Source organism: Watersipora subatra, chromosome 9 (assembly GCF_963576615.1).
Source record: "Watersipora subatra chromosome 9, tzWatSuba1.1, whole genome shotgun sequence".
Lineage (NCBI taxonomy): Eukaryota > Metazoa > Bryozoa > Gymnolaemata > Cheilostomatida > Watersiporidae > Watersipora > Watersipora subatra.
In genome coordinates this window covers 53,178,368-53,194,102 of record NC_088716.1, presented here as the reverse complement: position 1 = coordinate 53,194,102, position 15,735 = coordinate 53,178,368, and the positions used below count along the sequence as shown (strand labels likewise).

The 15,735-nt window shown below is 37.1% G+C and overlaps 1 protein-coding gene across 3 annotated transcripts in view; it reads right to left on the bottom strand.

Annotated features, from left to right (window-relative positions):
- Nucleotides 1-15,735, bottom strand: part of LOC137403602 (tRNA pseudouridine synthase A 2-like) — a 48,428-nt gene that overhangs the window by 22,618 nt on the left and 10,075 nt on the right. For 2 of the 3 annotated variants that reach the window (XM_068089567.1, XM_068089568.1), the window contains exons 6-8: nt 14,510-14,671; nt 12,540-12,697; nt 11,198-11,295 (exon numbers count right to left, since the gene is read on the bottom strand). In XM_068089567.1, the coding sequence (XP_067945668.1) occupies nt 11,198-11,295; nt 12,540-12,697; nt 14,510-14,671 (418 nt within the window). The remainder of the gene's footprint in view (nt 1-11,197; nt 11,296-12,539; nt 12,698-14,509; nt 14,672-15,735) is intronic. The other variant, XM_068089570.1, reaches the window with a different exon arrangement.

Sequence of the window (15,735 nt, the reverse complement as noted above, 5' to 3'; positions counted from 1 at the left end):
CTAGACGCGATGTAGTGCTTGATGAAAGTAGACTTGGCCTGCATTTATCCAACGTTGAGACATGTGTAGATAAGTTGTCAGATTCTAGTAGTGATTTGTCTTCTCCTGCTGATACACTTCCTGTTGAGTTAGAAAAAACTAGCAATGTGACCCCTGAGCGTCGTTATTCACAACGCACTCACAAACCACCAGTTAGGTATGGCATTGATGACTATTCATGTGTTAGCGTAGAGCACATGGCATTGCGTGCATGTGATCTAGTTGAACCAGCAAACTGCTCAGAAGCCAAATCTAGCCTGCAATCCAAGCAATGGCTTGCTGCCGCAAGAGCAGATTACAAATCGTTGGTAGACAATGGCACGTTGGAACTAGTAAAACTCCCTGAAAATCGAAGGGCAATTGACAGCAAATGGGTTTTTAAGGCCAAATATGATCAAGATGGGCAAGTCACTAGGTTCAAAGGTCGCTTGGTTGCTAGAGGTTTTGAGCAAAAGCATGGGTTAGACTATGAGGAAACTTATGCCCCTGTAGTTAAGTATCCTTCACTAAGAGCAGTTTCATCTTACGCTGTAGCTAACAAAATGATCATCCATCAAATGGATGTCACAACTGCCTTTTTGAATGGGGTGCTTGAAGAGGAAATATACATGTGTCAACCAGAAGGGTTTGTACAGCCAGGCTCAGAAAATCTAGTGTGTCGCCTCAAAAAATCCATATATGGTCTTAAGCAATCGCCAAGGTGCTGGAATAGCATGCTTGATAGCTTCTTGAAGTCAGCTGAATTTCAACAATCTTCAGCTGATCAATGCATAGGCCTATATGTAAGAGAAAAAGGCAGCGTAAAAACCATCATAGCAGTGTACGTAGATGACCTGGTAGTGATGTGCAGCTTTCAATTAGAACTAAATCTTGTGAAACAGCTTCTGGGTAGCAGGTTCAAAATGCAAGACTTAGGTAAGCTTCAATTTGTTTTAGGTATTGGTGTCAAGAGAAATGACAAATGCCTGAGCTTGCGTCAAAATGCTTACATTGAGCAAATGCTCAAAAGATATGGTATGGCAGAGTGCAATCCTGTATGCACACCAGCAGCATGTAACGTCAAACTAGTGAAAGATGACGGCAGCAAACCAGTAGACATTAAGAAGTATCAATCAATCATTGGCAGCCTTTTATACTTGGCGGTAACTACAAGGCCAGACATCTCGTACTCAGTGGGGGTTCTTTCAAAATTTAACAGTTGTCCCACAGTAACACACCTGACTGCTGCTAAGCGAGTGTTGAGGTACTTGAAGGGTACTATGCACCTGGGCTTGAACCACTCTATTCCATCAAGTGGGGAAGTTATAGGCTATTCGGATGCTAGCTGGGGTGATGATGTGAGTGATAGACACTCTACTAGTGGAGTAGTCTTTCTTAGTGTTGGCAGTCCATTAGTGTGGTCTAGTAAAAGGCAAGCCACAGTTGCTCTCTCTACTATGGATTCGGAGTATGTTGCACTGTTTGATACTGTGAAAGAAGCTGTTTGGTTGAGGCAACTCTATCTGGATTTTGGTCAGGCTAATCATGGGCCAACTGTAGTAAATGTGGATAATACCTCAGCTAGTGCAATAGCAAATAACACTAAAAGCAGCAAGAGGCTAAAACACATGGATATAAAACACCATTATGTCCAAGAAGTAGTTAGTGGAGAGGCGGTAGCCACAGCTTATTGCCCAACAAATGCCATGTTGGCAGATATTCTGACTAAGCCATTGGCCCGAGCTCGCTTTGAAGAACTCAGAAACAAATTAAGGTTGGTGATGTAGGTCCTCAAAATATGATGAGCTAAGTGGGGATGTTGAAATGTAGCTACATAAATATTTCGTGTGACCTTGCTGGGTGACTGGCTGGGTGGTCACTATGTCTCAATCTCCTTGTTTTTGCTCTTTATTCTTATTGCCAGTTCAAGCTAACCTGGCTATTTATATAACGCCTATTTTTAGCTGTTGTTGCTGTCTTGTCTTTGCTTCTTTAGTTAGTCAGTCTCTGTCTTGATACGAAACAATAAAGCTGTGTAACTCATAATTCTAACAATTATTACCCTTCAACATGGCAAACACAACTCGACAGAGCTACACTTCAAAGTTTAAAATGGAAGTGGTCAAGAATATCAATCAACATAAGAACCGTGCAGCAGAGCGGCAACTTGATCCGACAAAATGCATGATCAGAAAATGGAGAAAAGCCGAAAGTATCATCAAATAAATGCGAAAGGTGAAGAGGACAAACAGAGGCTCAAAGGCTTACCAGCCTAACCTGGAAAAGGTGCTCATTAAATAGATTTAAGAGACTCGTCAAGACTGCCTAGGGTCAGCACCTCTCCCATTCGTTTACAGGCTCTAAGATTGACAAAAGAGCAAAGCATTGCAGAATCCAAAGCGCCGATGAACTGGTGCAAGAGATTCTTTGAAAGAAATAACCTATCAATAAGTTGAGAAACTACCATTAGTCAGCGATTACCCAGCCAACATGAGGAGTTACTAATGAAATTTCAAAGTTATGTCAACAGGATGCGTCAGAAATATGACTACAACATGAGCCAGATTGGAAATCCTGACCAGACTCCCCTGACATTCGACCAGCCATCCGGGAACACAGTAAGCATTGAAGGTGCAAGGTCTGTCACTATGCGATCAACTGGAAATGGAAAGAACTGGTTCATCGTGGTGCATGGGTGTATGGTTGATGGCATGAAGTTACCACCGTATGTCCCCAAAGACAAGTTTCCGAGTGGTGTGATAGTCATGGTGCACGAACAAAGATGGTTCAATGACAGCTTAATGGATGACTGGCTGAAAACAGTATGCATGCAATGCAAAGGTGGTCGGGGAAACAGTAAACGATGCTGGTGTTAGACGCCTTCCGATGCCATACAACTAACAATGTTAAATCAAAATTGAAGCAGCACAATACAGACCTTGTCGTCACCTCCGGAGGCATGACTAGTATTCTGCAACCAATAGATGTCATTGTGAATAAGCCATTCAAAGCAGCATTAAAGCAGAAATAAGCCAAATCGATGATTAAGGGTGAGCATATGGTGAGCATACTTTCATCAAGGGGGGCAACGTGAAGTAAGTCGACATGCCTACGATCTGCCAATGGATAGTAGACGCCTGGAAAGAATTGCCAATCAAGACAGTAGTAAAAGGATTCAAGAAATGTTTTATCGGCAACATGTTAGACAGCACAGAAGACGACAATCTCTGGATAGACGACGCAGACAACGATGATGATGCTGAAAAGGAGAATGAGCTGAACTATTATGATGATTGCATAACACAACAGGAGTGGGCTGCATTGCTGAATGAGGACAGTGACGATGAAGATAAATATTGATAAATATTGTAAGTTAGAAATTCTAATAATAAATTTTTGATATTATGATAAAAGCCTAATTTGAATTGTATCATTAGGCTAATAGAGCAGCATGATTATATTTGATAAAAATAACTAGTTCCGTAAACTTGTTTGTTGTTACATTGCTGCCAACTTATTCATAGCATTGCAAACAAACCACAGTGTCTATTCATCTCATCTTTATACAACACATACATCATAGTAACAAATTGCCTCACTCAACAATGAACCAAAATGAAATCACTGCTGCCTTTGTTTCATCATTATTACAATTTTGATGTTTTTTTTAATTTTTGAAAAACATTTGATTCACTCATCCCAAGTGATATAAATTTCTTTGGAATAACCAAAAACTTTCATTTATACTCCAGACCTCTACAACATTACTACTTTTACCATTTACTTATACAAACATTTACTTATATATACAATGCAATTATAAATTAACTCTCTCTTGGAACGAAGGCATAGAGGTATGTTTTTACCTAATCATTATTTTACATCAATATTGTTCTTTCAGGCAAACTTGAATTAATAAATTTCGGCTACGTTCATACACACATGTATTATCTTATGTATGAGTCTGTTATCAACATACTTGATCATATATTATTGCATTTTATACCACACAACTTTACACAACTTATGTCTTATTCCCATATTTTAATCATTTTATAACACATTGTAGTTTCACGGTGTTTATGGTGTAATAAATAAACTACACTTAAAGCATCAGTTGCTACCATCCACTCAATAACCAAGAAAAATGTTACATTTAGAGTAAAAGTATCCATGGATAAGATGCAGCTGGGTTTTTAGGTCAACTTCTTAAAAAAAATGTGTCCTATACCCGGATATATACGGTAATAACCGCATCAGGCTAATAGTAATTTCTCGTTTAACACAGTTTTGATACTTCGATGTATGTGAAAAACCGTTTACATTTATGATGGTACATGAATGACTAGTCTTAAGCTAGTCTAGTCTTACGACTAGTCTAGTCATAACTCCTCTTCTATTGCAAATAAAGAGCCAGTTTGGCAAACTGCAGTATACATATCACTGGGTGCAATGAGATTTTATGCAACATAGTTAAATGTAATTATAAAACAAAAACATGCCTTCCAATTTTGAATGAAATAAAAACTTGAAAGCTTCAACAAACTGCAAAGCAGGGCACAGGCTATAATATCATCGCAGGTTGATTGCAAGCAATATATATCAACTGGTAGATATATTTAATCGATTTCCGGTGCATATTTATTTAGAGATCAACTACTTGGAAGCAAGTTAGCAGATTTTTTATATCTAAAATGGTAAAAGTTGCTCCACTCGGAGGAAAGTGCAAAATATAGACGACATCATTTCGCCAATGAAAAGATTAAATTTATTTTCCCAAACTTTTAACAAGCTATTTGAAACATACAATGCCAGCCTCTGTTTAAAAGCCACCTCTATTTGATCACCAACATAGAGGAAGGGTTAAAAAATAGAGCGCCATGGCATTCAAATAGAGATTTTACGATATATCCAAAATTAGGCATATAGATTTGGTGATTACATTTCAAATAGAGTGCTGCAAAAGAATGAGTTCACATACGCAAATTGGGGCAGCCTGTAAATAAGTAAACATTCTTAAAACTTACTTTTTAGAGGTATAATCATGAGAAGGCTACAAAAACCTTAGGAGGCTGAGCTTCTTAAGCAACAAGAATAACCTGCCAGGAAAGGTAACAAATCATTTGGTACCTATTACCTCAAAATGAAGACTACAAATCTTACCACAGAAAACACTTGAGGGTATTTGGAAAAGCTAGGCTAAGCCAGGAAAACTCCAGCTTTGTCAAAGACTTAAATCATCACAACAGTTACTTTCACAACTGTTTCAAGACCATTAGGAGTCCTATCAGCCTGTTAAGTATAGACAGAAGCTGAAGATATCTAATGCCACAAAAGAAATAGACAAGTTGATGAACTTGGTATTCCCAAAAACGTTCGGGTTTGTTGCCAACCCAACTATTGCAGGCCACATTGAAAACTATTGAGAAAGTCACCTAATAACTGCCGAAATCATTTCGCATTCCATGTTTGCATTGCATAAAATAAGACTGGACACCAAGCACTCTCAAGCTTCCCTTCAATAAGCTATGACTACTGTAAACTGCAAGCTACTGCAGTTTAGAGTTCACATTTAGAAGGCATATCAAATAATAAATAACCAATTCAAATAACCACTCAGCTGCTCACAATTGTTGCTCACTCAGCTTATAACAATCAAAAGCAAAAAAGTAGTTTCTTTGCCAGGTTCCTTTGACAAAGGCGATTTATACTATTCGAGGCATTGGATTTAAAAATTACAAAAACATTAAAAAACTAAAATTTACAGTTACAAATTACAAAAAAAATGGACAAGTGCTCCCAAACATCTAAGTCTATAATGCCCCAGTGATTTTCAAAGACAAGTTTCAAAATTTTCGGCTAACTGCTAAGTTGGCAGTGATGCTTCCAAGTCTGATGCTTCATATCAGATTGCTTGGCAATCTGATATGAAACTGGAGTTAGAACTAAGCTACAAAAATCCCCCATCTGTAATCATTTACAAAATGCAAATCCCTCACAGAAAACAACGCAAAGAATTACAGAAATAAAAGCTGTACTGCTCCTAGCATTGGATGTGAGCCGTTATGCAGTTTATGAACTCCTCCATACAAGATGAAGTTACCGCAAGATGAAGCCAGCTGCTGTAAATTTGGTTTACTTGGTTTATTTGTATGCCAGGACATAAAGTTGGTAACGCTAATTGATCAGACAAGCCGATGCAAATCCAAAGTTAGCTTTCTTGGCCGTATTTCTAATGGATGTATCAATCTAGCTATAGTGTTGGTTGAACAGGTCAGTGTGAGTGCAGTTGCCGCTTAGGAGCAAGGAGGAGACCGACTACTCGAGTAAGTGCAATTTTGTGAGCAATGGGTACTACAGCAAAACTAAAAAACAATTGTTATTCGTGTGAATTCCCAAGTAACTTTGGAATGTGATTAAAGACTAAAGAGCCTGTCATAATTGCAGAAAGCTTGGCCACCTTGCCAGCCACTGTCCATTATGAAAAAATGATACAAAATATCTAGCACAGGCATCTATCTAGGTTCGCAATAGAGGGCCAGCAGCCCCCAGGAGGCCACAGCAGACTTTCAGAGGGTCACAAGATATGGTAATACAATAAATGCAGAAGTTACCCGTTCATGTAGGTTTCTAAATCAATCAGCCAACAAGAACTGTGTGAATTCACACCGCTAAGAACAAGGTTATCAAGCACACAGCTGTAGATTGAAACTAAAAGGTTTTAAGTACTTAAAAGTATCCTGATATTCTACTTAGAATATCAGGATATATTTTGTCTGAATGCTTATTTTTATTGCGCTAAAATGCCCTCATCTGTCAGTGGATGAGAAACTATGTAAAGGGCTTGGAAGAGGAATAACTGACTAAAGTCCACAATCACACCTTACAAGTTAAGCATGTTCCGAGTCAGACGAGTTACCACTATTACTATAGTTTATGACACTATTATTACTGCTGGAAATAGATACTCATCATCGCTACTACTATTTCCGGATAGTTCATTGATCTACAATTTGTGAAACCTACGTAGCTGTAATACATCTGATCATCGCGAAGAAGAAATAGCTATAAAAAAGTTTTTCAACATGCGAAACAAAGCTCAACGTGAGATGCAAACATGTTTTCTATTGGCTCAATGCAAACAGATGATTGTTTTTTTATTGTTCTGTACTAAACCTACAAAAGTCAACCCATTTCGACAACTTTTTGCTTTTATGGGTATGTACGGCAAGTTACAATTTATAGGGTTGGCTTATACGCGAATTTTTATAAACTCCATGATTTAGGGCTGTTTTTTTAGGGTCGGCTTATACTCGAGATAGGCTTACCTATATGCGGGGATATATGGTAAAAACTTATTTTTATTAAGATTACTGTATCCAAAAAATGGCGGCAAAGAGACATTTAATTCAGATTACATCGAGTTCAAATTCACACAGTTTTACTCACTAGATGAGGACAAAGCTCAATGTGTAGTATGCTATCAAATCCTTGGCAACCACTATACATGTATGACCATCAAAAACTAAAGTGTTTCCTGGAATGCTTTCATCCAAATCTCGTTGAAAAAAGCCAGGATTACTTTCAAAGAATGGATCAATCATTCAAAAATCCAAAACTGAGTTCAAGTGTTCTATCACAACAGAAACATTTGATTTCAGCTTCTTACGAAGTAAGCATGAGCATTGCAAAAGCTAAAATACCACATACTATTGGTGAAGAATTAGTAAAACCAGCTGCTCGTTTAATGGCCAGAAGGAATATTTTGAGAGGAGGCAGGGAAAAAACTCGTGCATGTGCCTATATCCAACAGTACGGTACAGAGAAGGATAACAGAAGTATCAAAGAACAGTTGGTCAATAAAGCCTAATTTGAGTTATTTCCATTCTAGTTTGACAAGTACACTGATTTTGCTTCAATCTCACAACTAATCTGCTTTGTCCGATATGCAACCAGTGAGGGTATCAAGGAAAGTATACTCTTCTGTGAGCCTCTTGAGACAACTACAAAAGCAAAAGATGTGAAAAAAGGTCTCTGACTTTTTGAGTATGAAGGTATGTCATGGGGCTTTTTATGTCGTGTTTGCACAGATGGTGCTTTAGCAATGTTCAGGTTCAGTATCTGGTTCATAAGGAAGTGCTCAAGTGTATTGGGCTTTACTGATTAATATACTGACAAGTACTTTATCTTTTAGCAAGCTTCCAAGACGCTTTCAGATGACCTTCAGAATGTTATATAATTAAAGCTGTAGACTATGTAAAGGGAAGTGTATTCAATACCAGATTATTCAAGCAACTCTGTGTCAATTGAATGCAGAGCCCAAAGCCCTGTCATTTTATACTACGGTAATCTGACTTTCTAAGGGCAACTTAGTAGTCAAAGTGTTTGAGCTAAGGAAAAACTGAAGCTATTTATCAGGGAGAAAAAGAAGGTTGATCACAATTTCATTAAAAAGTACTTCCTGCAGCAACTAGCCTATTTAGTTGATAAATTTGAGCATCTGAATAACTTGAATTTGAAACTCTAACACCCAAAGAGTCCTTTTATCCAGCTAGTAGATGTAATGAAAGCTGAAAAATTGAAAGTGCAAGATAGAAATTGGGTCTTCAGTTCTTTCAAGAGACTGTCAGTGATAGTGGGCACCCGACCATTGAACTCTAAGCTAAGGCTGAACATTATTGCACATATCAAGGCACTGAAAGAAGAGTTTGATCGATATTTCCCTAACCTGGAACTTACACCCCTGAAACTGTTGAGAAATCCATTCCAATCACAAGTAGAAGACATTGAAGATTATCTCCAAGATGAGCTTATAGAGCTACAAAATTATTTTAAGACTAGAGATTTATTTGTTGATGTATCTCTCAACCATTTTTGGCCAAAAATGGCATCCAGCTATTCTTCAGTAGCTAAGAAAAGTTTAATGATGTTACTGCCTTCCGCAACCATATATCTTTGTGAGTCAGGTTTTTCTAGAATGGTAAATTTGAAAACCAAATCAAAGAACCGCCTGGATGTAACTCAAGATACCAGGTGTGCGTTATCTTAAGTAGAACCAAGGTATGAAGAACTTGTGGGTAAACACCAGTGCCATAGCTCACATTAACTTTTATATTGCTTTCTTTCATTACTCTGTATAAATATGGGAATCTTTTCAATACAGTAAATATTATCTACATGTATATATTAAAAACTACCAATGATTTGGGACTTTTTGGGCCATAGATACGCTGAATTAGCCAAAGTGGGCCCTGGTATGACAAAGGTTGAGAACACCTGATCTAGCAAAAGCATGGCCAATAAAAGCATCAGTACTGAATTTTTCACTACTGCGCAGCTAACAAATTAGGAGCTGCCATCCATTATTACTAAAAATGGATCGTGAAGTACGCTTTAGTTGGAACTACACATCAGCAAGGATCTATAATTGGGTTTTGCCAGTCAACGAATAAAGAAAGTTGTAAAAAGCTGAATGGTGAACATACGTGATGTTCAGTGAGGTAGTGGTGGATTTTATGATGAGAGTCTGCAGTTTGGTAATTAATGGGCTGTGATGCTCACACAATTATAGCAATAGACATTGGAAGACAATGGGCAGTTCCCATGTTGGATGTCACCTTGAAGAGCTGTTTGAGGAACAACACTGTGCAGAAGGAACAGCAAAGGTTTGTGCGCAGCAGTTGCAGATAGCGGAAAGTGAATTTGTTGCAGCGTTAGTTGATGCAAAGTAGATTAAAGAATAGAGGTGGGAGCAGGGGCCACTTACATTGGCTAATGGGTACAGCGAGTATGCAGTGTCGAATGACTGAAGAAAGCATTTTGAATATGAAGTAGATAGAAACTGGAAGATTTAGGAGTATAAGCCTGATGTGCAGGGCAAAGAAAATGGAGTAATATCGCTGATGACAATGAGGCGGCTAAATTAACCTCAGAAGTTCAGACTCGGGATGAACTATTGAGAGCTGAACAGCTTTACTAAAAGCCACCCTTGAGTAGATGCAACTGTATGCCAAAAAAAGAGCTTCTCGGGTTGAACTATATAAACTTTATTTACAGGTACATGTGGCAAAAGATCTGCAGCGATTTAAACAATTGAAGTATGTCATATGTCTTGACAAGAACGAAATTGCCTTCAAGCACAACCCCAAATTTAATGACTAGGAATTCACTAAGGTGCTTTCTATGGTCTGCTAGTAAAGTGCCTAAAGGTACTGATCACTATGTTAATGACAATTGGGTTGATGGTGACAGTGTAGTTTCTGCAAAAGAATTAAGGCAGCTGCTGTCAGAAGATAAACTTAAAACTAATGATCTAGTGCAGTTCACTAACTAGCAGGTATTGGTGCTAAAGGTAGTTGAGGGAGACAATGATTCATATAATTAATCCAGAGATAAGAAGGTGTTAATGCTGGCAGAAGCATCAAGGAAGAGTTGTTTCTCATGTTTGAAAATTTGACTGAGCATTATCCATACAGTCTAGCAAAATGGTTGAGACCGGCATGTAGCTATTTCATGCACAAAATAAGATAACAAGGTTTTTGGGCAGATGAATAATGTAACAAGGTGGCTGCAGACGGAGGACATGGCTTTTATTATTGTAAGTTACTAGCTTTACTAGCACGTGCACTGGAACTGATAAGGAGTCTTAGAAAAATGGTGAGTGGACTAAGACAAGTGACTGTTGTGCTGCCATCTGATGTGGTGACAGAAGTTTAGTTATTTTATGTTGTTTAGAGTTCAGTAGAGGCATTATTAAAAACGTGATGTGGCTCAGAAAAGTTGATGGGTTAATTATAAATGTAATAGAACTGCAGGCAGTAATCAAAGGCATGAATATGACTCGGCACTGGGGTTTGTTGAGGATGAAGATGGTCACTGAAACTGTCTCAGTTCATGGCTAGGTTAAACCAATACTACAGGAAAGTAAGAGGCTCGAGGTCAGCGCTCTAAAAAAATGATCCCCATTATTATAGGCAATTCCAGCAAGAACTTTCATCATTTAGCAATACCTTAGAGAACAGAAACTTGAAAAATCTATGTTAGTCCATTTAAGGCTCTTTTAGGGTGCAAGGTTTGGGAATGATTTAAGAATGCCCACTGGTTGAATAAGCTACTTTGGACAGCTTGGGACTAATATGAAGAACAAACAAAGAATAACATGAGATTTGAGAGAACCAACCTGTTTATGCATGAAACCTTGGCCAGATACAACTATATTCCAATGTTCGCATTTATCAAAATGACTGTTACTAAATGGCGAAAGAGCTGGCGGTAGTCCTAAAATAAATCCAATGGGAATAAATACAACCTTCAACAAAATCTTCTGAAATTTCTTGATGAAATTCACCATATATTTACAATATTGCTTGTCAGACATGAAACCCTTATCATTATTTGCAAACAAAAGTGAGCTTTGCCAACTCCAAACCAAAGCAAAGAACTGCAAAGAACTGTTCAACAACTCGTTCACCTTACCAAAAATGCACCACAAGTTCAATAAAAAAGTTAGCAATCATTATTGAGTTCTAGAGAATGCAAATGTAAAAAAAATGTAAGCCTAATCTGTTTGGCCATTACAAGAAACACAGTTATGGGAGACAACTATTGAAGCTATAAGCATAGAACAATGAAACAGTCATGCCAAAGATATGATCTCTTGACAACAACTGGTATTACCAAAAGGTAATATGGGCATTGCAAAAGGTAAGGGTGAGAAAAAAGAGAGAAGGGTATGTTACATAAAGTCACCACTTCTTGTTCGCGTTTGAAAATGCTCTCAACAAAAAATAGACCTCATATAACCTAGAAATCAAAAGTTTTACCCTTTCAAAACACTCAACTCTTCCAATGGGTGATTTTTTTAATTGATTATAGATATGATGTCTCCACCAGATTATGCAATGACCTTTTAATCTCTCAATTGGATTGGCTACAAACACAATTCCGACATATAAAAATCTACAATGTAACCCCCAGTTCTGTACGCTACCACCTTTTAAAAGTTGTGTACTACTGAAAGAGGTGAGTGTTTTGAGTGCTAAAACTTTTGGTAACCAGGTTATTTGACGTGTATTTCCTGTTAAAAGCATTTTCAAAAATGAACGAGATGTGGTGACTTTATGTAATATACCCTTCTCTCGTTTTTTCCTCACTGCCTTTTGCAAAGCCCACATTACCCGTGTTAATACCAGCTGTTGTCAAGAGATCATATCTTTGGTATGACTGTTCCATTGTTCTTTGTTTTTGACTTCAGTAGTTGCCTCCCTTTACTGTATATCCTGAATGGCTGAAGTAGTGAAGTAGTGAAGTAATGAAGCACTTCCAGTACTTCAGTGAAGTGCTAGAATTCACGAGGTACCCATGATTTATAAAGAAAAATTTTTTCCCAAAAAAGACATACAATAATCTACAAACAAGAGTTGAGAAAAGCGCTCTAAAGATATAAGCCAGGGTGTTTTTAAAAATGGTAAACAAACAGCGACAATAAAAACATGAAGATCTAAGTGAAAATAGACACGCACCTGGCTTTATAGAGATAGAACAACTTCGTACAACTCTTTGGAAACATCTTCTTTCAACGCACTCGGGAATCACTCTAAAGAGTGAAAAGTCATTGATGCCAGAGAGCGTTTCACCAGCCCTTGCAAACTTTTCAAAGCTGAACCCCTGCTTGGGTTTCCTGTAAATACAATTTAACACAGTCAGATGTTCTCGAAGGCTATGTGTACATTAGCTGGTAACTCGCTAGCTTTTGAGCAACATTTCTGAAAGGAAACAAATGCCTGTACAACATTCTAAAACTTAATTGACTCAGATCATGAATGACTTTAATGATCAACTTGCACAAGATTTTAGTAGATTTTTATCAGAAAGTATCGGTATTTTCATATCATTTGTGATAGTTTTCCATGTTTGTTTTGATCTGACTGCCAAGATGTTTCGAGATTAAAATCGACAAAACATCGTTAAAATGCTCAGTTAAAGTGAAAGTGTGATTATGACGTCTATACTTGTAAAGACTGACAGAATAGAGACGGGTAATGCTAAAATTTGAACGCAATAGCTGATATTAACTATAGCAACTAGTGATGTCATTTCACACATATTTTGCTTCTGAGCAGCTTCTGCTTTCTTTTTCTTCTTCAGTCAAACATAAAAAACAATTGCAAATGGTGAAGAAAAATACCGATACTTTCAGATTAAATCTACTAAAATTTTGTTCAAGATCTTTTTAAGGAACAGAATTACACAGATTTTTAAAGAATTTTTTACAGATTTTTATTGGCAACTTGGTAAAGAACTCAATGATTAGGCTATTAGCATATTTTAGTGCAACTAAAATAAGAGTTTATGAACTGGTTGCGCACTAATTAAATTGGTTTGGTTAAAATTAAATAAAAACAACGAAGATCAATGTTTGCTAGTTTTGAGCTATTGAGTTATTGGTAGTAGTGATAGAAACTGGCATAAAAGAGACTTGAATTACTTAGCAAGGTGTATCCAAATAATCAGGTAGAATGACAACACTCCACAAAGAGTAAGTAAACAAAATTTATTAAAATTATCGAGCAACAAACCATACGATGTAATGCCAATAGTTTTTAATTCATCAGTTAGTTGAGGAGACAGTCTCGGCTACATAACTATTACGATAAGACTTCATGTTTGTCATCAACCTGCGTTACTGTTTGGGCATGAACATGCTATACAACCATACATAATTTAATGGCGAAAATCTTTATTCAATTTAATATTTTCTGTTCAACAACCAATTGGAACACTTAGTTAAAAGATTGGCAAGAATGGAACTATTTATTTAATAGGCTTTTTGAGTCAGTCAAATTTGTCACACTTGTAAAATTTGTTGGCAAAATGCTCAGACGCACGATGTTCAAAACAGAGTAGTAGTGACAAGAGGAAGCTAAAGCTATCAAAACAGAGTAGTAGTGACAAGAGGAGGAAGCTAAAGCTATCAAAACAGAGTAGTAGTGACAAGAGGAAGCTAAAGCTATCAAAACAGAGTAGTAGTGACAAGAGGAAGCTAAAGCTATCAAAACAGAGTAGTAGTGACAAGAGGAGGAAGCTAAAGCTATCAAAACAGAGTAGTAGTGACAAGAGGAGGAAGCTAAAGCTATCAAAACAGAGTATTAGTGACAAGAGGAGGAAGCTAAAGCTATCAAAACAGAGTATTAGTGACAAGAGGAGGAAGCTAAAGCTATCAAAACAGAGTAGTAGTGACAAGAGGAGGAAGCTAAAGCTATCAAAACAGAGTAGTAGTGACAAGAAGAGGAAGCTAAAGCTATCAAAACAGAGTAGTAGTGACAAGAGGAGGAAGCTAAAGCTATCAAAACAGAGTAGTAGTGACAAGAGGAGGAAGCTAAAGCTATCAAAACAGAGTAGTAGTGACAAGAGGAAGCTAAAGCTATCAAAAGTTATCAAAATTGTGATTCTATGAAGCAAGAGATTAAAACTGAAGCAGTTGAATGCTTACCGGATGTAGCCAATGGTTTTGTATGTCATAATGCTCATGTCACATGTGGCCATGTTGACTTCAGCCATCTCGTATGGTAGCAATCCAAGACGATAAACGTATGTTTTGCTGAGAGTTTTCCTGCAATCCACACTGTCATTTGAAAAATGAATGTCTCTGACTCTGCAAAGGAATATACATAAGTATGCATATACCCATTCAAGTGTATTCAAAGCCATCTCTCAAATATATCTATTAATTCTATTAAATACCCTAAAACGTGTATAAATATCACTCACAACGAACCTTGATAGTAACTTGATAAGGTCTATAACACTCACTACAAACCATGATAGTAACTTGATAAGGTCTATAACAATCACTACAGACCATGATAGTAACTTGATAAGGTCTATAACACTCACTGCAAACCATGATAGCAACTTGATAAGGTCTATAACACTCACTACAAACCATGATAGTAACTTGATAATGTCTATAACACTCACTACAAGCCATGATAGTAACTTGATAAGGTCTATAACAATCACTACAAACCATGATAGTAACTTGATAAGGTCTATAACACTCACTACAAACCATGATAGTAACTTGATAATGTCTATAACACTCACTACAAGCCATGATAGTAACTTGATAAGGTCTATAACACTCACTACAAACCATGATAGTAACTTGATAAGGTCTATAACACTCACTACAAACCATGATAGTAACTTGATAATGTCTATAACACTCACTACAAGCCATGATAGTAACTTGATAAGGTCTATAACACTCACTACAAACCATGATAGTAACTTGATAATGTCTATAACACTCACTACAAACCATGATAGTAACTTGATAAGGTCTATAACACTCACTACAAACCATGATAGTAACTTGATAAGGTCTATAACAATCACTACAAACCATGATAGTAACTTGATAAGGTCTATAACACTCACTACAAACCATGATAGTAACTTGATAAGGTCTATAACACTCACTACAAACCATGATAGTAACTTGATAAGGTCTATAACAATCACTACAAACCATGATAGTAACTTGATAAGGTCTATAACACTCATTACAAACCGTGATAGTAACTTGATAAGGTCTATAACACTCACTACAAACCATGATAGTAACTTGATAAGGTCTATAACACTCACTACAAACCATGATAGTAACTTGATAAGGTCTATAACAATCACTACAAACCATGATAGTAACTTGAT